Source organism: Myxocyprinus asiaticus, chromosome 11 (assembly GCF_019703515.2).
Source record: "Myxocyprinus asiaticus isolate MX2 ecotype Aquarium Trade chromosome 11, UBuf_Myxa_2, whole genome shotgun sequence".
NCBI classification, from domain to species: domain Eukaryota; kingdom Metazoa; phylum Chordata; class Actinopteri; order Cypriniformes; family Catostomidae; genus Myxocyprinus; species Myxocyprinus asiaticus.
In genome coordinates, this window is record NC_059354.1 from 17,387,263 (window position 1) to 17,411,381 (window position 24,119).

Consider the following 24,119-nt stretch of genomic DNA (forward strand, 5'->3'; position numbering starts at 1 on the left):
TCATGAAGAGTTACTGTGTGGGTACATTCAAGATTGATGTTGGAACCGTTTACGCCCAACCTGGTAAACACTTTAATGATTACAGCTGCTTGACATTTCTTCCTCAACCCTTGGTTATGGTGTGATAAAAGTTTATGAATCTGGTCTCAGATTTGCATGACTGGTCTGCTTGCCATTCCGCTTGTACACAACTAAAGCTGTCCTTGCTCTGCCAGGCCATCAGTTCATCAACAAGTGGGCCACACTCACGGATCCAGCTGACATTCGTACAGGAGTGAAAGGTCACCTGAAGTGTGACATTAGCATTTCAGGAAAGGGAGATGTTGCACCACCATCCCAGAAGTTCAGTGATGCTGAGGAGCAGATAGAAAAGTAAGATCTCAGTGGCATAATAGCATGATAAATCCTTTGTTGTGGTCTTTATTGGATGTTGAATGCACTGAATGAAATACAATTATCCTACTATTCTCTGATATGATTATTTTGCTGGATTGACATAAATAGACATACTGTAGCTAAGAAGCCATTCATATTTCAAGACAAACAGAAAAGATAATTTCAGTGACCTTCCTTTCTGCTGATTAGACAGACTGATCTCATGGGAAAGTCAGCAATAGGAGGTCAATCATTTTGTCTGATAAATTCATTTAGGCTGATCTCACAGTGAAATCAGAAACAGTAGATTGACTTTTCTATGGTTAAAATTGGTCTGTCCTTACCGAAATTCGAAACACTGCCCCCAGTGGTCAAAGTGGTAAGTGTTGTTGGGTGTATGGACACTTGTGAGCTACATTTTTTGCGTGAAATGTCCAGGGAGAGGCACCAAAAGCGAGTTGTGAGGTGAGTTCTTTTCAGCTGTACAGGATGTAATACAGTGAAGAGGAATGCATATTTTATCAATTGTACCCTTAAACCTAACCATCAGTAGAGTAAAAATTAAATATTAGAGGAAAAAATGCTACCTCTGAATCACGCTTGTCAGTGATTATGCGAACACGATTACTTCCTGGTGGATCCCATGGATCTCCCACACTGCTGAAACAATGTGTTTCCTTTTGCGCCACAAGGGAAGATAAACATGCTGGAGCCGATGCAAAAATGTCTGATAGGAGATGGCATTTGTCAGTGAGTTGGCATAATGTGGCCGATCCTAGGGTACTGGAACTCTCTGAAACAATATCCCATCTTCTGGTGTGATCACGTTGAATCAGTCTATGCTTCCAAATGTATGAACTGCCCCTGAGTAGCCGAAGCTGGAACTTGTGCGAATGTGCAACAGTACTGAGACCAAAACTGTGTTTTTTCACTTACATCTTTGAATAGATGTGAGGTGAAAAACACAACGCTTTTGATTTTTGGAAACATTTAAGTACTAATTACTGTACTTTAATATACTCCTTACCCTATACAAACCCTAAACCTAACCCTTTCCATAATAGCACATAGTGAAACAAAACAGTGTTCTTTCACATCTTTGCGAATGTAGTAGCTCAATTACTAGGGATATAAAGGGATGTGACATCAAAGGACGTCCCATGGTGGCACTTCTCCAAAATTTGGGGATAAAAAACTGGAACTAACATCATGTTAGATTAAAGACTTTGTGTTTCCACTACATCTCATTGCAACTCTATTACTCTGCCTTTGTATGCCTCCAGGAACCTCTTGCTACCTGAAGGCTTAAACCCTGAGCGGCCGTGGGCTCGATTTTATGTGATAATATACCGAGCAGAAGGTCTTCCTAGAATAAACTCCAGTATTATGGCCAATGTGACCAAAGCCTTTGTTGGAGACACCACAGCCCTCATAGATCCATATGTAGAGGTGTCCTTCTTCGGTCAAGTTGTAAGCTCACAATCCAGCGCTTACTTAAACCTAAAAAATACCAGTTGAATGTGCTTCTGTTTCTGTTTGATACTTACTTTCTTTCCTACATGAAAGGGCAGGACATCTACTCAAAAGAGCACAGCAGACCCAGTGTGGAACGAGCAGGTAGTGTTTAAGGAGATGTTTCCTCCACTGTGTCAAAGACTGAAGATTCGGGTTCTGGATGAGGGAAGCATGAATGATGTGGCCATTGGGACTCATTACATTGATCTGCACACCATCTCAAATGACAATGATGGAGACAATGGTTTGTCGTTTCAAAGCATTGTTTAACAAGAGGTTTTAAAATACACTACATGGCCAAAAGTATGCGCACTCCTGCGTCTTCATTTGACTAAGCCCCTTAATTCCATCGAAAACAAATTTGAGTGCTATAACCTACAAATACATTCTAAAGAATTCTGTGCTTCTAATTTAGTGGCAACAGTCTGCCTCAGACCTAAACCCAACTGAACACCTTTGGGATGAATTGGATTCCCAGTTGTGAGCTAGACCCAATCATCAAACATCCTTACCTGAACTCACTGATGCTCTTGTGTCTAAATGGGAGCAAATCATTGCAGCTGTTAAAGAGGACCAATTCCTTGTTAATGCCAGTGCTTTGAAATTAAATGATCAAAAGGCACATATTTGGACATATAGTGTATGTTCATAAGAAACCAGCTAATCAAAATATCCATAGCTACACATTCTTTCACATGTACCATAAATGTCAAGACTTAAGTAGATTTCTCTCTACTAGCAGGGGCTAGTCAGTAACACATTTGTTCATCATTCATTGCTCCTCCCAAGGTTTCCTGCCCACATTCGGACCGGCATGGATCAACATCTATGGCTCACTTCGCAATTCTGCACTGGTGGATGACAGTCAAGAGCTGAATGAGGGTGTTGGGGAGGGTGTGTCCTACCGAGGCAGGGTTTACATAGAGCTAAGTGTGGAGATCCTTTCTGGAGGTGCTGCAGAATCTAAATCCCTGCACTCGACAAAGATCAATCTGAAAGATGTAAAGGGAGGAAAAGCTGTGGCCAAAGATCCCAAAACTGGAGCAGGGGCAGTAGGTGAGGAGGAGAAGACCAAGGCCATAGGACCTGAGGTCCTGCCAGTGGAGCCCCAAGAGAAGGTAGTGTTTGCAAAAGTCTTTTGGTTTTTCACTCTATTGTTACAAACAGATGCAAACAGTACACTAGAACAAGTAAAAACAATTCCATTCAACCTACCTGCCTATCGTATGTCTAGGGATCCTTACGCTACTGCTAGTTCCATTCATAAACTAAGTGTGCATGTAATGTGGTCGTCAATATGTCCTTCTTTGTGTTTGTGTGTGTGACACTGAGGAACAGTGAGATTACCATGCTCCAGGACACCTGGCCATTTCGTGTAGCTGTCAGGCCGAGTTTTCCCTGAGGCAATGGGCTAGCTCAGTCCTTGATAGACATTTGTTCAGAAAGGGGGGTGAAAAGGGTAAACACTGTCTAAAATCCAATGGTTCAATGTGCAACTAAAAGATAGTCTGGCGTTCTCCACCACACATGTCTACGAACACACCTCTACCCAGGGCTTTACATTTATCCAGGCAGGTAAGCCCCACCCTGCTCCCCAATGTATGTGTAAAATGGAAGTGTGGTATCTAAACTAAGGTAAACCCTTTCCCTAATATTCCCCCACCCCAAAGAAGAAAAGAAACAAAAGATGACAGTACAATGTTTTTTTCTTTCTTTTTTTTCTTGAATTTTAAATTATTTTTTTCAGTATTAAAAACTAAAATATTTACTAAATAAATATTATTTTCAAACCATCTCCTGACATCCATAAATCATGGGAAACATGAGATTGGCATTATATAAATAAACAAAGGCCCAAAAAAAATCGCATGCTACTACCAGCTTTAACTCTAGAGTGTATCTGCGATTACATTCTCTTGTCCGGCAATATGCTGAATCATCAGATTAAATGGCTGTAAAACTAGGCCCCACTTAAATATTTGTTTGATAGTCAGCTTACATTTTTCCAGGAAGGTCAAAAGATTGTGATCTATGTATACCACCACCTCTCCTCCTGAACTGGACCTCCTTCAGCAGTCCAAAACGTGAAAAGACCTGCAACAAGGCTTCAACAGTCGTTCGTGCCTTAGTATTCCACAAAGGCACCATCTCTGGAAACCTAGTGGTCACATCCATGATTGTTTACAGAAACTCATTGCCCTTCCATGTGCATGACAGTGTTCCCACACAATCTATTACCACACGTGGAAAAAGAGGCAGGCCTAGGAGACCTCACCTTCCTCACCAGCACTTCTTAGACCAAATAAAAGCCATCTTATCACTCTCATCTACAGACACTGCTGTCTCCAACTGGGGAGTTAACTCAGGGTCTTCTCGCTGTTGTTTTACAAGGACTTCAATAGTGAATTGAAAAGGCTTTTCCAACACCCCCACAAGCCACCAAGAAAAGTCTTAGCCAACTGAACAGAGGTGTCTGGGGCTACAGCATCAGGAATAGTCACCTCTGTCTTTGGGATGCCCACCTGAGGTTGAGAATGGGTGAAGACACAAGCTGGAAATAGGCCTTGTGGTCTTGTTCAAGGGCTTTGATCTCTGGAACTACACAAGGGGTCTGGCTAATTACTGGAGTCACCTGAACCTTATTTCCTGCCAGATTATTTACCAAAAGCAGTGTAACACCCTCTACAGGTAGTGACTGCACCACTCCTAAACTCTTAAACACATCATGTTAGCCTCCACTGAAACTGACCCAGCCATACCTCCTAAAATCACAGAAGGTTCCTGCCTAGTCACCAGGCCAACTGACTTCACTGGGCTTCACCTCTGGCAGCTTTTACTATTTTACAGTACTTAAACTGGGTGGTAAATCAAGTTCACCAAAGATCAAAATCAGCATGAACCAAGTCTTTCCTGAAAAATGTACAGGGATCAAATTTCACCATCGTTTTGATTATGCACAAAATGCTAGACACTTCACACTACCAAAACCTTCTCAAACCTCTCTATTACAGTAACCACTATTTGAATGTGAATAATCACACAGTATGCATGCAACCCCAGTTACACACCTGGCTAGCTAGCTAGTGCTACCAATTACACAGTAGTCCTGTTAGTAAACACACTAACACATGACAACTTGATAACCCGTAACCGATTACCTGCTACCTATGCTCAACCCATGTTTGCGGCCATGCAAACACACAATAGTTTTAGCGACAAACAGTCACGTACAATAAACCGGTCAAACTCACAGTGATAGCTAAATAGCTAACACAAACACTTCTACTAGTTACCACAGCAACGCAACTATTTCAACACACCTACACACTGCTAGTTAATGTTAAACACAACACATGCTAAATACCAATGTAAAACAAAACACAAACAAATCCCAGACGAACCTCTCAACTGTTACGAACACTAACGGTAAACTAGAACATTTGACATAATTCCACTCAACCTACCTGCCTATCGTTTGTCTAGGGATCCTTACACTACAACTAGTTCTATTAATAAACTAAGTGTGCATTTAACATGGTTGTCAGTGTGTTCTTCTTTGCTTACCTCGCTCCAGGACACCTAGCCAGAAATCGTGTAGCTGTGGGGCTGAGTTTTCTCTGAGGCACCGTGCTAGCTCAGTCCTTGATAGATGTTTGTTCCGAAAGGTGGGTGAAAAGGGTAAACACAGTCCAAAATCAAATGGTTCAACGAGCAACTAAAAGACAGTTCTGCGTTCTCAACCACACAACATGTCTGACTTTTTCCCCGCGTCTCTTCCCAGGGTATCGCACACACACAATTTTACTTGTATCTGGGCAGGTAAGCTCCACCCTACCTCCCAGAGTATGGGATGTGTAAAGTGTAAACTAAAGTAAACCCATTCTGTAATACTATCTCTTTTTCCTGCTTAGTTACTCAGTCTTTCTGTCTCCCCTGTTGACAGGAACAGGATTACTAGTCTCAATCATATGTTGTGTTTTGGATGCTGGCCCCTAGTATAGGATGCTTTGGATACTTGTGTCCTTACTAGGCTTCTTAAGAAGCTTAACCCACCCAACATGATCACACAGGAAGTTGGCATGTTGTTTCTGAGAGTTTCAGTACCCTAGGATCGGCAACTCACTGACAAGCACCATCTCCCATTCCTCACAAAAAATCTAGAATAAAGAAAAGTCAACCTACCGTTTCTGATTTCAATGTGAGATCTGACCAACCAGTTAGACCAGCACCAAACCAACACTTACCAATATAAACTAGCTTGGACCACCATGAAAATTCTGTTCTCAGCTGGTCTTTTCAGCAGGGTATTGTCCTTTCATTCTCATTCCACTTCAAAGGCAACCAACCCATTGTTGAAAGGAACTGTTCACCCAAAATGAAAATTCTGTCATTATTTACTCACCCCAAAATAGTTTCAAACTCGTATGACTTGAATGACTTCTGTCAACACAAAATCAGAATTTTTAAAAAGTCTTTAAAAGTTTATTTGCCATTTCTATTCAAGTGAATAGTGATTCCAGTCTGTCAAGCTCTAAAAGGGTCACACACACACACACAAAAACACTTTAAAACTACAGTAAAAATAATCGATACGGCTCATGCACTACATTCCAAGTCTGCTGAAATCAAATTAAATCATTAATAAACTCTGTACATCAAATGTGTTAACATCGAACCTCTTGCAACAGAACAGTTCGTTCTGTTCATCGCACAAAGTGATTGTATGGATTCAGAAGACTTTAAATGAAAATTCCTGCAGAAGAAAGAATGTAATATGGGTTTGGAGTTACATGAGGGTAAGTAAATAATGCCGGAATTTTCATTTTTGGGGAACTATCACTTTAACTGTCATTATATATAGATGGCTGATGAAGACATGGAAACCTTCCTGCTCTTTGGCTCTGTTTTCGAGGCCTCTATGATTGACAGAAGAATCGGTGACAGACCAATCAGCCTTGAGTTCACCATTGGTAAGTAGGATTTAGATTCAACAACACAATTTTATAAATTAAGCCAGAATGTTAATATGTGTGCTCTTTTATTCAGGCAACTTTGGAAACTTAATAGATGGTGCTGCACCACTCCCTGCTAAGAAAAAGTTAGAAGATGTGTCAGTTGCCACTCCTCTTCTGGACACTATAGCAACAATGCCATGCAAATCAACTACAGCACCAGAGAAGCCCCTCTTCGGAGATGTGCAGAGGTGCTCAAAACAACAAACACTAATATTCTTTAGGCTTAGACCTTCATTAAATAATGGAAAATACTTTGTTATGAACAAAATTGGACACACAATCTGGTCTGTGCAGGCACTACATGTACCTACCCATTTCAAAGCGAAAGCCCTGCATTTATGTTTATAGCAGCTGGGAAGATCGAGCATACCGGCTCCATTACTCCAACATGCTGGACACAATTGCCCTGATGTTTGTATGTGAGCCTTCAGTACAGTATGAGTTAATAACATCACCATGTGATGAGTTCATTGTTTGTGTGGTTATTTTTACTTAATGTTGGTCCGATGCAGGAGGAAGGAGTTGCTAAGGTGTCAGAACTGGATAAAATGTTGGATCCAGAGGCAGAGACTCTCATGCAACGTGTTCTTCAAGAGTTCTGCAGAGATGCCAGGTAGGCCAACAGCCAGTGGGACATCTCAAGGGACAAAAGGAGATGTTTAAGTAATACAAGAACCTATTCCATTCTTGACTTCTATCCGTGTCATATCATTATTGAAATGACACCTCTGTATCAGATGGTAATCAAGCTGGTTTGGATGTAACGGTATGGTATGTGTGATTTACTACAGGGAGTTTATTGCTTTTGCTGAAAAGAAGGTGAAGGGAACCAACTTGACCTTACTGGACAAAAAGAGACTTACTCTATGCAAACAAGAGCTGGTAGGTCAATCATATGCATGTTACAGTATGCTGATAAGTAGGTATAGTTGGCCACTATCTGCAATATTTCACCTATACCATCAGGACTCATTCTTTTTCTATTCTTATGAATTGTTACCACATTGCATTAAGGGAAACAGATGATATTGTTTTTGACTTTGAATTGTTGTTCTTTACTACAGGCAGCAGAAGTTTTCACTGAATAATGTATATTTTGCTAACATATTGTTTTATGTGCTGCTCTTCAGGAGAGCATGACTGAAGTAGCAGGAGGAATCCTTGAGCCCAAGAGGAGATCTTTGACAGTCAAAGAGATGCTGCAGGAAGTCCAGAAAATTAAAAAGAAACTGAGATTTCTGGTGGAAGAGGTGATTATTGTGTTTCATGATGTTATATGCTAATGCTTAAGCTCCCATATGTGTATCATAGTTATCTGTCATTACTAAAATTATTTCCATCTCACGCCTGCCTCAGCCTCAACACACGTTACCAGATGTGTTTGTGTGCATGGTCAGCAATAACAAGCGTTTGGCATATGCCAGAATCCCTGCTCGTCACCTGCTCTTCTCAGAAAGCCCAGAACAGAGAGGAAGAGACTGTGGAAAGATCAAGACCCTGTTCCTCAAGGTGGGAAATCTAATATACAAATCTCACCATCTGGCTTTTACACTTTTAAAAAATTCTCCAAAAAGATTGGAGATAACTAAACTTCAGTTGGATGGGATGGGATGGTACTGCGAAATTGAGGTATTAACAGCAGTAGACATAAATACAGGATAGGAGAAAAACAAAAACAATAAACAATAAATAAAACACAGAATAATACAAAAATACAAATTAAGATTACTTAATTCAATTTGATGGAATTTTACAATGAAATTGAAATGCTTAAATCTTTTTTGAGTTTAAGGACTAGATGGATGAATTAATTAATATGTACAAGAATGAAATGACAGTAAGACCTTATCAAATGAGCTGTAGATGGCAATTTGACATGTTTTAATACCTTTTGTTTCCAGTCCTCATGTAACATTCATCAGCGATAAATACAAATTATTGGGATCTTTCAGCCTCCAGGGAAGCGTGGACCAGGGTGGACAGTCCAGGCTAAACTTGATGTGTATCTCTGGCTGGGAACTTGCAAGGATTCATCCCATGTGTTGGAAAATCTCCCATCAGGCTTTGAGCTGGAAAGAGTGTCATCTGAGGACAGGAGCGGTCCTCCTCCTGAGAATTTACTCTACACAGGTAATACAGCTCAGCACTACAGGTGCATCTCAATAAATTAGAATGTCGTGGAAAAGTTCATTTATTTCAGTAACTCAACTCAAATTGTGAAACTCTTGTATTAAATAAATTCAATGCACACAGACTGAAGTAGTTTAAGTCTTTGGTTCTTTTAATTGTGATGATTTTGGCTCACATTTAACAAAAACCCACCAATTCACTATCTCAAAAAATTAGAATATGGTGACATGCCAATCAGCTAATCAACTCAAAACACCTGCAAAGGTTTCCTGAGCCTTCAAAATGGTCTTTCAGTTTGGTTCACTAGGCTACACAATCATGGGGAAGACTGCTGATCTGACAGTTGTCCAGAAGACAATCATTGACACCCTTCACAAGAAGGGTAAGCCACAAACATTCATTGCCAAAGAAGCTGGCTGTTCACAGAGTGCATGTTAACAAGCATGTTAACAGAAAGTTGAGTGGAAGGAAAAAGTGTGGAAGAAAAAGATGCACAACCAACCGAGAGAACCGCAGCCTTATGAGGATTGTCAAGCAAAATCGATTCAAGAATTTGGGTGAACTTCACAAGGAATGGACTGAGGCTGGGGTCAAGGCATCAAGAGCCACCACACACAGACGTGTCAAGGAATTTGGCTACAGTTGTCGTATTCCTCTTGTTAAGCCACTCCTGAACCACAGACAACGTCAGAGGCATCTTACCTGGGCTAAGGAGAAGAAGAACTGGACTGTTGCCCAGTGGTCCAAAGTCCTCCTTTCAGATGAGAGCAAGTTTTGTATTTCATTTGGAAACCAAGGTCCTAGAGTCTGGAGGAAGGGTGGAGAAGCTCATAGCCCAAGTTGCTTGAAGTCCAGTGTTAAGTTTCCACAGTCTGTGATGATTTGGGGTGCAATGTCATCTGCTGGTGTTGGTCCATTGTGTTTTTTGAAAACCAAAGTCACTGCACCCGTTTACCAAGAAATTTTGGAGTACTTCATGCTTCCTTCTGCTGACCGGCTTTTTAAAGATGCTGATTTCATTTTCCAGCAGGATTTGGCACCTGCCCACACTGCCAAAAGCACCAAAAGTTGGTTAAATAATTATAATTTTTAATTATAATATAATTATAATTTTCTTTATTTATCACACATTATACATTTTGCACATATATAGTGAAATTCTTCTTTTTCACATATCCCAGCTAGGCTGGGGTCAGAGTGCAGGGTCAGCCATGATACGGTGCCCCTGGAGCAGATAGGGTCAAGGGCCTTGCTCAAGGGCCCAACAGTGGCATCTTGGCAGTGCTGGGGCTTGAACCCCCACTTGAACCCCCGACCTTCTGATCAGTAACCCAGAGCCTTAGCCGCTGAGCCACCACTGCCCCATGGTGTTGGTGTGCTTGACTGGCCAGCAAACTCACCAGACTTGAACCCCATAGAGAATCTATGGGGTATTGTCAAGAGGAAAATGAGAAACAAGAAACCAAAAAATGCAGATGAGCTGAAGGCCACTGTCAAAGAAACCTGGGCTTCCAGACCACCTCAGCAGTGCCACAAACTGATCACCTCCATGCCACACCGAATTGAGGCAGTAATTAAAGCAAAAGGAGCCCCTACCAAGTATTGAGTACATATACAGTAAATGAACATACTTTCCAGAAGGCCAACAATTCACTAAAAATATTTTTTTTATTGGTCTTATGATGTATTCTAATTTTTTGAGATAGTGAATTGGTGGGTTTTTGTTAAATGTGAGCCAAAATCATCACAATTAAAAGAACCAAAGACTTAAACTACTTCAGTCTGTGTGCATTGAATTTATTTAATACACGAGTTTCACAATTTGAGTTGAATTACTGAAATAAATGAACTTTTCCACGACATTCTAATTTATTGAGATGCACCTGTATGTATTGCTAAGAAAAGTGTACAACAGAAATGCTGTTTTCTTTTTTTTTTTTACGTGTTAATGCAAAAGTGGTGAGTAAAAACTTGTAAGGGGTTTTATTCTACATTTTTAAAAGGTGAAGTGTGTAATTTCTGCACCACTAATGGCACCAAATGGAATTGGAAACAGGTTTCCCAAACAATTCCCCCATCTGCCATTGGTCAAAAAAAAAAAAAAAAAGGATAGTCCCGCCCCAAAACTCACTCCAGAGGTTGAGCTAATATTGCCATGTCGGTCTGGTTGGATGCTCAAACATATACAGCAATGTTTTAATAGTGCCACATTTTTTTTACACTTTTCGGGGGAATCCTTCTACATTTGGTTAACTATGAGTGTATCTGCTTATAATTGTCTTTGCATTGCAAGCTGGGATAGTGGGAGATTAGAAATACTTAGAAATAACTTCAACAAATTTATACACAGTGTCTTTAAATTATTATTATTCTTATCTATAAGATTTGCATGTTTTGCAGAGCAGCACATGTTCCAGCTGAGGGCTCATATGTACCAGGCTCGTGGTCTCATCGCAGCAGACAACACAGGCCTCTCAGATCCCTTTGCCTGGGTGTCTTTTCTGTCCAATAGCCAAAGCACTGGTGTAAGCATGAGTTTATGTGACAACAAAGGCCATTCTTGACAAAAATCTTATAGATGGCGCTGTTGACTGCACCACCGATAGTAGTTCCCTTTCTCTACTGAATCATGTCAAAGTACATTTTGATTGGTCAGGAGACTAATTAAGTTTTACTGTAGTGAGAGCACTTCTTTGCATATACCTGCTCTTTTTGAAACTAGATAATTAGTCCTAATTAAAGCCCTTAGAAAGACACCTTTTAGTTAAGCTACTCATAAAGCAAATAACATTGTAATGTGAAAAGCTCTGTTGAGGTAATTCACATGAGGATTGTTCTTAAAATTCATACATTTTGCAGATTGTCAAGCAAACTCTGACACCCACTTGGAACCAGATGCTCCTGTTCAATAACGTGTCTCTGTGTGGAGGGCTTCATGAAATAGTCCAGGAGCCTCCAACAGTTGTAATTGAAGTGTACGATGACGATGCAGTGGTGAGGAAAACACATTCATTAAAACTATCACATTGATGGGAGTGTTTCATGGAACTGAATTTAGTATGACAAAATGCATTGTAAACAAACCACAAATGCAGTTCTTCTCCTAGTGTGGATAGTTCTTTTTTCCCCCTCTCTGTTCTGCTTTTGCAATGCAGCTCAATTTGCATAAAAGACCACATTAAATTACTAAACAAGCACAGTTTTCAGTCCTGTGTTGTTGACCTATTTCCTATTGAAACAGGAATTGTGGGTGGGACTGATAAAGGACTGGTAAACAGACAAAAAACAGATTCATATTGCACTTCACAGACTTCTGTCCAATCAAATGCTCTCTATAATGAGAATGTCCCTTCCCCTTCAATCGAATAGCTAGTAGCAAAACATGTTTGTGATATTACATTTGGCTCTTTTTTAAAGAACAAACCAGCCTTTTATCAGTCCTACCCACATTTCCTGTTTCAATAGGAAATAGGTCAACAACACAGGACTGAAAACTGTGCTTGTTTAGTCCTTTAACATAAATTGTGTTTATGTTGTACAGCTGTAAGTTCTTTTTCCCCCTCTCTGTTCTCCTTTTGCAATATAGCTCAATTTGTATATAGTACCAGCAAAAAGTTACTTTTGGCAACTTTTAGGAGTACACAAGAATATATAGATAGCCTCAAAGCTAACAGACATGGATTAAAAGCCACAAAACTTCAATTATGATTTTATGGGGTCTTTAAATTTATGTATGTGACCTAAAGCAATAGTTTGCACATCCAGGGTACAGAATATCTGGGGTCGACAGTGGCTCTTCCAGTGGTCAGACTGTCAGAGGAGCGATACTCCCCTCCTCAGCTGCAGTACAGCCCACTGTTCTGTGGAAGCCTGTCAGGAGGTGACATACTGGGAGCCTTTGAACTCATTCAGGTCAATTCATACAAACACAACACATGAGAATATGTAGAAACTAGAAAATAACTATAAAAGGCAAGTTCGTCATGACAACTTTAGATAAACTTTGTCTGAAAGTTTAAAGAATGAAACATCCTTGAAGTATAAAGGTTGTACAGGCTTTAAGTAGACAGATAGACAAAGAAACAAAGATAGACAGAAAGATTGTTTGACAGTTTGACAAAATTTGAATTCACAAACGTTCCGAAACAAATTTTAATCCATAAATCTGATCAGTTATAAAAGATACTGTATATATATATATATATATATATATATATATATATATATATAGCAAGTTATAGAGTCAGAAGGAAGTCACAAGGATTATGCCAAGTTTGGTGGATATATCTTGAAAGCTTTAAAGTTTGATCTCAGGAATTTAAAAATGTGTACAGTATTTTTTGGCTTTGTCGAAGCAACATAATAGTAGTTTGATCTACTTACTGTACATAGAATTTAATTTTCTGTCTGTTGCTTGTCTTACCCATGATCTTATAGGTCTCACAGTCAGGAGAGGACACACTCCCTGATGTAGATGAACCAGATGGAGGGGTTTATCTAGTACCCTCATACATCCGACCTGTGCTCTGCATGTACAGAATTGAGGTGAACAAATTTTGACTAAATGGCTATGCATATAGACGTTCTTACACACAATTGGAAATATGTCACTGCCAAGCTGAGACAAGCATTTCTAGGTCACATAAACCCTACGCTTTACAATAGCATCAATCCTTCCTTTTTTTTTTTTCTTTTTTTTTTTTTTTTGGTTAATCCACAAAATGAAATTTCTTATAGGCTGCATTTCCCTGTAAAACTGATCCAGGCCAATTCCTACAAATGCAACACATGAGAATATGGATATGGAATTTGAAGAGATATGGTTAAAGGAATGGTTAAAAAATGTCACAAACCACTTTTCACAGTTGCTAAGTTGATTTGTTTGCCGGTTAAAAGAAAAGTTGCTTTCTGCTAAATGTAAACATATTTGACATTGATGACAAACCTCTAAACAAAAATAAACATAGTATCTTAACATCTCTTTCTCATTTACCAAAAGCCTTGTGAATTCCACTTATCTCTATTATATGGGGTTTCAGCTTTTAAAAATCTCACAAAAATCCATTGTAATAGTTAAATGTCTATTTACATTACCAAGCCTTAAAGGTATAGTTCACCCAAAAATTATAATTCTCTCAACATTTACTCACCCTCAAACTTGCATGACTTTTTTTCTTCTGTGGAACACAAACAAAGATATTTTAAAGGAGATATGAGGTGTTTTTCTGCCTTGATGTCCCTTTTGGAGCTTGAAAGTGTTGGACCACTTTAACGTACATTGTATTGACAAAAATATCTCATACATCCTTAAAAAAAATCCTTGTTTGTGTTCTGCATAAGAAAGAAAGTCATATGAGTTTGAGAGTAAATGATGAGAGAATGATCTTTATTTTTACATGCTTCAACATACTATTAAATTTGTGCTCAAATTGTTTTTTAAATTGTAATGTGTAGTTGCATGCATCTTCCATCTTATCTCACTGGTATATAGAATTAGCTTTTTAATTGGACACTATTGGCATTTTTTTATTTACTGTATGTCCACTGCAGGTTTTGTTCTGGGGCCTGAGAGAGCTTAAGAAAGTTCAACTCTTATCTGTTGATCGGCCTCAAGTTTTCATCAAGTGTGCAGGAGCAGGCGTCAACTCCTCAGTGATACAGAGTTACAAAAAAAACCCAAACTTCACAATGCTTGTAGATGCCTTTGATGTGGTAAGTCAACTGCTACAAAAACAGAGTCCTGTGTTTACTGTTTATGTGTGTGTTCCATAGTGTTCTGCTGATCTCAGCATGTCTTTGGCTGCTGTTGTCTCTCTGTAGGAGCTGCCAGAAGACGAATACCTGCTCCCGCCTCTCACCATCACTGTGGTGGATTGGAGGGCTTTTGGGCGCAGCACACTTGTGGGGAGTCATATGATTAACAACTTGGCCTTATTCAAACACATCCCCACATTAACCCAACAGCCCCAACCAGAGCCCAGAAACACAGCAGGTAAAGAACTTACTAGTAGCAGTTGCAATAACATCACAATCATCATATAATTTTCTTAAAACAATAAAGGTTTTCAACACCACATTAATTTCTTCACGACAAATTACTACAACTTAAATTCTAATCAACACAATCTTATGCCACTACAACCAAATAATTAATTTCTTGGGAAAATACTAGCATCTGATCTAGTGAAAATCACGTGACTGTGGTGACTAAACGATAATTCGTGGCACCATACACATATCTCGGCAGATCCAGGATGAAATGTCCACTGAGTGGTGCTAAATAAAAATTTGTGGCGAGTTAAAGTTTCTCCCAAACAGACTTGTGTATTCCATGCACAGGTTTTAAATCAATAAACCAACCTCCCTACTCTAAACTTTAAACCTAAACGTAACTGATAGGGTCATAAAAAACAAATGTAAAATGAAAAGCGTAATTGCTAAATTAAGTATCAGTTGTATCATCAGCTATATGTTTAGCTATTGTGCAGTTTGACTGCACTCAAACAAGCTTAAAAATGTAGTTGGTTTTGTAATGAAACATTGAAACGTATCATGCTATAATAAAAGTATTTTGATGTCACAAGATAGCTTTGTATGAGAAACAGGGCAAAAAGTGTTTATGAACTGATCATCTGCCCTTTTACTTTTCATTTGTGTGAAAGTGAATAAAAGTCATTGTTGTTTTTATGCCTCTAGTGTTTATTTTTATCAGGAAAGTGCTGCAATAAGTACAATGAGCCAAGTAAAAAATAATTTTGCGAGCAAAGGCGCTGACTACCACCCCTGGAGTTGTGAGTTTGAATCCACGGTGTGCTGAGAGACTCCGGCCAGGCTTCCTAAGCAACTAACGGGCCGGTTGCTAGGGTGGGTAGAGTCACGTGGGGTTACCCTCCTCGTGGTCGCAATATGGTGGTTCTCGCTCTCGGTGGGGCGCGTGGTGAGTTGTGCTTGAACGCCAAGGTGAAGAGCGTGAGCCTCCACACGCGCCAAGTATCTGCGGTAACACGCTCAAGGAGACATGTGCTAAAATGTGCAGGCTGACTGTCTCAGAAGTGGAGGCAACTGACATCTGTCCTCCGTCACCTGGATAGACGAGTAACTGCTCCACCACGAGGAAGTAGAGAGCATTGGGAATTGGACATGCCAAATTGGGGAGAAGAAAAACTAAAAAATAAAGATATAGTAACATGATTCTGTGAGACTAGGTTGAAATATTAAGATCCCGGATGAGTCCCCAATAGTTTGTGGTCTAGGCCTGGGTGCTCAATCCTGGCTCTGGAGATCTGTCTTCCTGCAGTGTTTAGTTCCAACCCTGCCCTAACATGCTAGCTTGTTATGTCAAGTGAACCCCAAGATCTTTGGTAGCTGTTTCAGGAGTGTCTTATCAGAGCTTAACTCTGCGAGAAGGTAGATCTCCTGTTCCTGGACTGAACTGGTGGGTCTAGGGATATAAGGGTAAAACTTACTGTAAATTTGCTACCATTACTAGGTAGCGATTCTTAAAGGGGAATAAATTCTTATTATTCACATTATTATACTCTACCTGTTTTACATCAATGTTATTGTTATAACTCAGCAGTGGATCTGAACAATTAATTACAATATTCTGTTAGAAAGTGTTTTAACTGTTTATCATGTTTTGTTATCACATGGTTTTATTTACATACTAAAGCTACTTAATGATATGGTTTGCATTCACTTGTAGTGGCTCTACTGGGTATTCAGCAGACTGTTGTGCCACAGGCAGAGGAGGAGATTGCCATTGAGATTGAGCAGGAAAGGACACTCACCCCTCTCCCCAAGACTGAGCCAGAGTTTCAGGACAAGAGGGTTTGTTTTTTGTGCACTAAACACATGAACAAGTTAAAGCACATGCCGACAAACACATACATGCACACTCTGTTCTAGTCTACTGACTATAAAACTTTTTATCAATATCAGGTGTCAAAGAAGAGCAAACGCAGGTCTACAAAAAGAAAGAAACGCACAACAGCTGATGAGTCTGCAGATAACGTCATTGATTGGTGGTCTAAATACTATGCATCTGTGGAGAAGACCCATCTGGTAAATATTGTTTTATTAGCAATGGATAAGGTGGTCCAGTTGGTTTTATTTGTTTTGTCTGTACTAACTATTTATTTTGCACCACAACTTCATTCTTAGGCAAAGCAAAAAGAAAACAATCCATTTCCACTGCTCTTTGACAAAGGTAAGTGCTTCCTAATCATCCTAATCAGAATAAGTCTTTTTCTCTGAACACTGCAGACAAGTCAATTTGCAATTAACCACTATAACATTAACTACCACAGACAATGAGGGTGGCATTTGGTTCCTCTCTAATCTTGAATATGTGGTTAAATTCTAGTTTCAGTTCCTCTGGAGAACATAATTTCAGAAGGATTGACCAATCTGGGTAAGAATGACTGAGAGACTATTTTGTCAATTGCACGGCCCTTCCCCTTCCCCTTGTCAGTAGGGTTGCCGAATGTTTTACTCGCAATGCAAACAATGTGCACCAAAACACACTACAAGATGCAAATGTAATGAAAAATGTTTACATATTCTAAGCTTGTGCATTTAAAAATGGAACTTTAATAAATGCTGCACTCACAAGAAATCACATTTTGCAATCCTGTACCGATCGGCACCTCTGTTTCCTGTGTATACGTACACACTGTATTGGTGTCAGCATAATTGTAGCATTGTACACCTGGATAAAGATGTATTGTGCCTGGTGAGAGTTATAATGTGATATGTATTAAGCAAACACTTTAAAACTAAACTTTACAGACTGGTATTTGGCTGGCTGGTTTGCTCTGGATTTTTAAGAAACTCAAAACACTTCTTTGGTGGAGGTACTGAAAGCATATGTATTTGCTTCTTTAACCCTCTTTGCTTCTTTAACACTCTCTAGTCTATAGCAACTGATTTTTATTTCCACTAATGATGGATTGTGCATTACTAATTTTGATGATTTATGTTTTGTGTCGTCTTAAGCATCCGGTTTAAAGGATAGGAAAAAAGAGATGAATTTCAAGAGTGTCGCAGAACAGCCTAGACTTGCAACATTACAGGTAAGGAAAAATTGTTTATTGCAGTGCTTTATTTACCTGCAGATATTGTCTACTCATTAAATTAGGATTTCCATTAAAATTACATGCAGTCTGACTTTCTATCATTCCAGGTGTATGACAAAGAGCTGGAGGCTGAGTTTGGGCCTTTTGATGACTGGGTTAAAACCTTTGAACTCTATCGAGGAAAGGCCAATGAGGAGGAAGGCTCTGTAGAAGGAAGATTTGTTGGGAAGTTCAAGGTAAAATGTTATTGCAACTAGTACCATGACATACATGGTGGCTTTTTAAGATCACAAGCAGTGCAATGACACCAGTTCACAGAATTGAATTCCCATTGTCCATTTTTGCTCCCAGGGCAGGTTCTGTCTGTATAAGCTGCCAGAAACAGATGATGATAAAGAAGATGGATATTTGGATTCTGGGCAGTTTAAGATAAACCAGGGTATTCCTCCTAACACTGCAGTGAGCGTCTTAATCCGTGTGTACATAGTTGCAGTAGGTGTCTTCCATACTTTACATACATGAATATCACTTACCAGTGATGCAGACTAATATACTTGTTCATTTTTTTGTGATTGTTACTTATTGGTCACACTTACATGTACAGTAAATCTTTTTCTGATTAAGGTCCATATTCTGGTTAAGCCTTTATTCTGAAAAAGACATTTACCTGCTCAATAGCTATTGGAATATCCCTGTACAAAGTACAGGTTATCAGCATAATCCCAGTTTTAAAAAAAAAAAAGACGTGTTCTTTTCAAACTATTTTCCTCTGGAAATACAGGAGATGCTTGCTCTTGCCATTTATTATATTGCATTTTTGTAATTTTGGACTGTAACTTAGTCAACTCATTAATTCTCACCCATTTCCTTAAAGGGATAGTTCACCCAAAAATGAAAATTCTCTCATTATTTACTCACCCTCATGATATCCCAGGTGTGTATGACTCTCTTTCTTCACCAGAACACATTTGAAGAAAAGTAGAAAAATATCTTTGCTCAATAGGTCCTTAAAATGCAAGTGGATTGTGATTTCACAGTCAGCATAAGTGTCATTGATACGACTCCAGCAGTTACATTAATGTCTTCTAAAGTGACACAATCGCTTTTGGTGTGAAAAAAAAAATCAATATTTAAGAACTTTTTCTTTAACTTTATATCATCCTTCCGGTCAGCAGCAGTATGCACATGTGACGTAATTGCGTTGGCACGTGCGACACAGATTGCAGAGCAGCGATGTTTACAAGTGAGTAGGAGGAACACTGTACAGAAGCTTCATCTGTATTTTTGTTTCTTTACTCACAATTATGCATTTGTGTGCTTATCCTGGATGTCTCAACCGAGAGGAAAACGTGAGATTACTTCAGTATCATGTCAACGTGAATACATCACACGAGGCCGCGTGAACTCCGCCCTCTAGTGAAGCTTACCGGAATGGTTTATAGTTAAAAGTACTTAAATATTGATCTTTTTTCACATCAAAAGCGATCGTATCTTTTAATTTAACCTGCTGGAGTCATATCATGATGTTTATGCTGACTATCTGTTTTTTTTGGAGCTTCAAAAGTCGAATCACCATCCACTTGAATTTTAAGGACCTAAGACATTTTTCTATTTTTCTTCAAATGTGTTCTGCTGAAGAAAGAAAGTCATACATACCTGGGATATCATGAGGGTGAACTATTCCTTTAAAGATATCACTTTAATCCCTTTTAAAAACACTCAAGAGGGTGAGGGATTGCAAAATCTAGGTCATGAGACAACGTTTCACTTAATGTTTGTAAAATGTTATTAAAAAAAGTCTCCTTACTGCAAAATTGTGTTCCTTAAATAGATTTACCTTTTTACAACTGTTTTATCACTCAGAATTACCTTTGTTTGGACATGCATATAAAGAAAGTTTATAGTGGATATTCACAATAAAGAGTTAACACGACCCAATTTCTGATTAATAATCAGATTTATACAATCCAGAATATTGGCTACATCTAGTTATAGCATCTGCTACATCTAGGTATAGCATTATTATATAAATGCATTTACATGACACTTATATAATAAGCAAAAACATGACAACCAAATTCTGATTAATATCTAAATATTTTTGCACTTGTAAACACAGTTCTTGCTTAGCCATTCATTTCATTGGATCTAGTTTCACTGAATAAGATATTACCAGTAATACAATCATACAGAGGCTGACACAAACTACCACATTATACTGAAGTTTGACACTGTCTTATGTATTTTAAGGCCTTCAACTTGCACCCAGCAGACCCAGATGGCAAAGCAGACCCTTACATAGTGCTGAAACTTGGGAAAACTGAGATCAAAGACAGAGTCAACTACATCCCAAAGCAGCTCAACCCAGTGTTTGGCAGGTGAACAAGCACAATGATTGATTAGTGTCATGACAGGGTGTTGTAAGATATTCACTTTAAAATTGAGCTAACTGCACATTTCTTTGAGTGAATTGGGTCATTCACTCTCCATATCCCTCTTCTTCTCAGATCCTTTGAAATTCAAGCCACATTCCCCAAGGAGTCCCTGCTATCTATTCTAATCTATGACTATGACACTGTTGGTGGAGATGATTTGATTGGAGAAACGCAGATTGATTTGGAGAACCGTTTTTACAGCAGGCATCGTGCCACCTGTGGTCTATCTACTGAATATGCCATGTGAGTTATATGGTAACATTTATTTTACAGTCTTTATCCTTCACAAGTTAGTTTTATGCTGTTTGTCCCTTGATGTTTTCATTGGACACTCTCATGTGTCACTTAGTGAGGGTTATAACGCATGGAGGGACTCCATCAAGCCAACTGACCTGCTGATTAAGCTTTGCAAGGAAAACAGACTGGACAACCCTCGCTTCACTCCTGGACGAATTACCATCGGAAACAAAGTCTTCATGGGTAAAACCGTATTTCCAGATGAAGGTAAGTTATTTATTTTTTTGCTTCTTACATCATGACACAACTGTTGATTGTTGATTAGTAATTGAGGGAGATGTGCTAAGAGTGTTTGCTGTCCCTTTACAGATCAGATTGTGGAGTCATACGAACACCTGGCTTTAAAAGTTCTGCACAGGTGGTCTGAGATGCAAGGTGTGGGCTGTAAACTTGTCCCAGAGCACATTGAAACACGGACCCTCTACCTCAAAGACAAACCAGGAATGGACCAGGTAATGTAGAGCAATTTGAATGTATGTTATATAGTATCTTAAGTAAATTATGATAAATTTTGTTGGTGGAGTGATTCCTAGAATGTTGTGTGTGAATGTTCCTCAGGGCCAGTTGCAGATGTGGGTTGACATTTTTCCAATGGATATGCCGCATCCTGGTCCTCCTGTGGACATCTCCCCTCGCAAACCCAAAGGGCAAGTTAAAGACCCACAAAACCATTTTACTGGGTTGCGCAGTTAAATTAATACTTGTTTGTTCTGTCTTTTCATCCAGGTATGAACTGAGAATTATTATCTGGAACACTGAAGATGTAATACTGGAGGACACAAACTTCATAACAGGACAGCAGTCAAGCGACATTTACATCAAAGGGTAACATTAAAGGATATCAATAAACATAGAAAAAGGTTTAAATTTCTTTTGAGGTGTACATTTTAAATATTCTAATGTAGAAACTGATCTAGGATACAGTCTTCAAAAACCTCAAGATAAGCTTCTAAGAGCATTGAATATGTTTTCTAAAATTAGTGCATTCTAACATTCCTTAGATGCGTAATATTGTGTTTTAAGAACAGTTTTCCCCGACATCAGAATTAACAGTCAATTATAAAAGATGGAAATGTTGTTGTAAAGAGTGGCCCATGACTGATGATTCATGTCATGTCATGTTTTTGTTTTTTTTCTTCAGGTGGTTAAAGGGTCTTGAAGATGATGCTCAGGAGACAGATGTCCATTACAATTCTCTGACTGGGGAAGGCAACTTCAACTGGCGCTTTGTGTTCCCCTTCAACTACCTGCCGGCTGAGAAAGTGGTGGTGGTAAAGAAACGAGAAAACATCTACTCTCTGGACAAAACTGAGCAGAAGATCCCTGCAGTCCTTGTTATTCAGGTGTGGGACTTTGAGAGGCTTTCTTCTGATGACTTCCTGGGTAAGAAAGTCATGTCATCAACAAATGCTTACCATTACATCTGTTTATATGTAACATGTCCACCCTAGCACAGCTCTGTAGCCTCTCCTGATGGGATTTCACCATTGCTCTAAAAGATCTGCCATTAGAATTGCTAGAGGAAAATTGTACTGTACCTGGAAAACCTGGCTGAAATGTATTGATATACAATAAGTACATGATAATGGTCATTTTTATGTGTTCTTCTCAGGCTCAGTGGAGTTGGACCTGCATTGGTTTCCACGTGGTGCTAAATCAGCTAAAGCCTGTAAGATGGAGATGCTGACAGAAAACACTGAGAACGTTTCTATCTTCCAGCAGAAACGCTCCAAAGGCTGGTGGCCCTTCATTAAAGCTGGAGAACTCACAGTGCGTCTATTGTATTATTTTGGTTGAAGAAAAAGTGTGAATTAAACTGCCAATATGAAGCTCCATCATTTTATGTTTGCAAACATACAGTATCGAGGTTAACACACAAGTATTTTTTTTATGAATGTACAGTATATGCCCATCTATTGTTGTCCCAGTTGATTCCAGACAGTTGCAAGAATTATGAATTTTACCTTTGAAACTTCTCATCATTTGTCCATGGAAAAATGTGTATATGTGATAATCTAAGAGTACATTAATCTCTTTTAATTAATGGACACTTAGATTAGATTAAAAAGTAGATTAATATTTATGTAAATAATAAAGTAAGGCAAGTACAATTGTCCATACACATTAGTACAATACAAAAAAACTAGATTTGGTTTTGAACAAAGTACCAGCAGATTCCACCTAAAATAAAATAAAATAAATTAGCGATGAAAATTTGTATTTTAACTGTTTTCTTTTTAATTTAGGGGAAGGTCGAAGCAGAGTTCCACCTGGTGACAGCTGAAGAGGCAGAGAAAAATCCAGTCGGCCGTGCACGCAAGGAGCCAGAGCCTCTGGAGAAACCAAAGTAATGTAACAAATACACTAGTTAAAATGTCTGAAAATGGGTATTCACCTTATTATGCATGACCTCATTGCAGCAGACTGCATGTTTTTATAATTTGTATGACAGGAGTATGTGGTGTTGACCAGTGTGTGATCCAAAAATGGGTCGCAGGTCTGTTCTGACAGTTAGGGACGGAGGAAAAAATAAATCAGTGCTAAAAATGCAAATGAAGCACAATTCAGCAGTCATACATTGTTAGGATAGCAAAATAAGTGGGCCTATTATTAACCAGGTAGTTGAAAATGCTTTCCATATCTTTAGTTGTTGATCAAATGTCATGCATCCAGTCAAACTCATCCGTCACTTGGTAGAAGATAGTCAAATGCCAACATTTACAGGTTGCTTGATATGCCCTCATCCTTGAAAACCCTAATATTCATAAATTCCAATAATATTTTGATTGTATAATATTTTGTATTTTAACTTATTCAATATTTTTTAATATATTTGATTTTAAGGACATCTTTGATTTACTTTTACAGTATATAATAGGCTGTTTTGTTATGTCTTGGGTCACCACTTAATGTCTAAAGTTAAATATGAAGCAAAACCAATTGAAAACCACTAGTTTAGACAGTGCTGATGTTGTGCTGACATTTGCCTACTTAAATCAAAAATTTGGGTTGTGTGGGTTGTTCTGTGGAAGAAATACTTCTAATACCAAATTTAAACTTTTCTCTAGTCGGCCAGACACATCCTTCTCCTGGTTTATGAATCCTTTCAAGTGCTTCTTTCACCTAATCTGGGGGAACTACAAGAAATACATCATTGCAGGCCTGGTTCTGCTGATTGTGGCCTTGTTCCTGGTTCTTCTCTTCTACACCCTACCAGGGGCAATCAGCAGTAAGATAGTCAATGGTTGAGCAAATCACACCAATATAAAATGACT

General features: G+C 38.9%; 1 protein-coding gene across 1 annotated transcript; it reads left to right on the top strand.

Moving 5' to 3' along the window:
* The first annotated feature begins 1,684 nt into the window (after window positions 1-1,684).
* Window positions 1,685-24,114, top strand: LOC127447690 (fer-1-like protein 6). Its single transcript, XM_051709694.1, has 34 exons — window positions 1,685-1,845; window positions 1,942-2,134; window positions 2,680-3,008; window positions 6,752-6,860; window positions 6,937-7,093; window positions 7,200-7,320; window positions 7,418-7,518; window positions 7,697-7,787; window positions 8,036-8,155; window positions 8,262-8,414; window positions 8,858-9,035; window positions 11,436-11,560; window positions 11,895-12,029; window positions 12,801-12,947; window positions 13,473-13,580; window positions 14,586-14,747; window positions 14,856-15,027; window positions 16,741-16,865; window positions 16,977-17,099; window positions 17,199-17,244; window positions 17,401-17,448; window positions 18,033-18,109; window positions 18,220-18,348; window positions 18,464-18,571; window positions 20,363-20,490; window positions 20,620-20,790; window positions 20,897-21,051; window positions 21,154-21,296; window positions 21,403-21,491; window positions 21,571-21,669; window positions 21,986-22,227; window positions 22,457-22,614; window positions 23,091-23,191; window positions 23,913-24,114. Exons 1-34 carry the CDS (start codon window positions 1,762-1,764, stop codon window positions 24,091-24,093), a joined length of 4,608 nt encoding a protein of 1,535 aa, XP_051565654.1. The 5' UTR covers window positions 1,685-1,761; the 3' UTR covers window positions 24,094-24,114.
* Window positions 24,115-24,119: the final 5 nt, after the last annotated feature.

Bases quoted from the DNA above. Each gene is read 5' to 3' on its own strand.
- LOC127447690 (XM_051709694.1), top strand. From the start codon at position 1,762: ATGGCCAATGTGACCAAAGCCTTTGTTGGAGACACCACAGCCCTCATA. The intron at 9,036-11,435 runs GTAATACAGCTC...CATGTTTTGCAG, and splicing joins TGAGAATTTACTCTACACAG to AGCAGCACATGTTCCAGCTG. The intron at 20,791-20,896 runs GTGAGTTATATG...TGTGTCACTTAG, and splicing joins CTATCTACTGAATATGCCAT to TGAGGGTTATAACGCATGGA.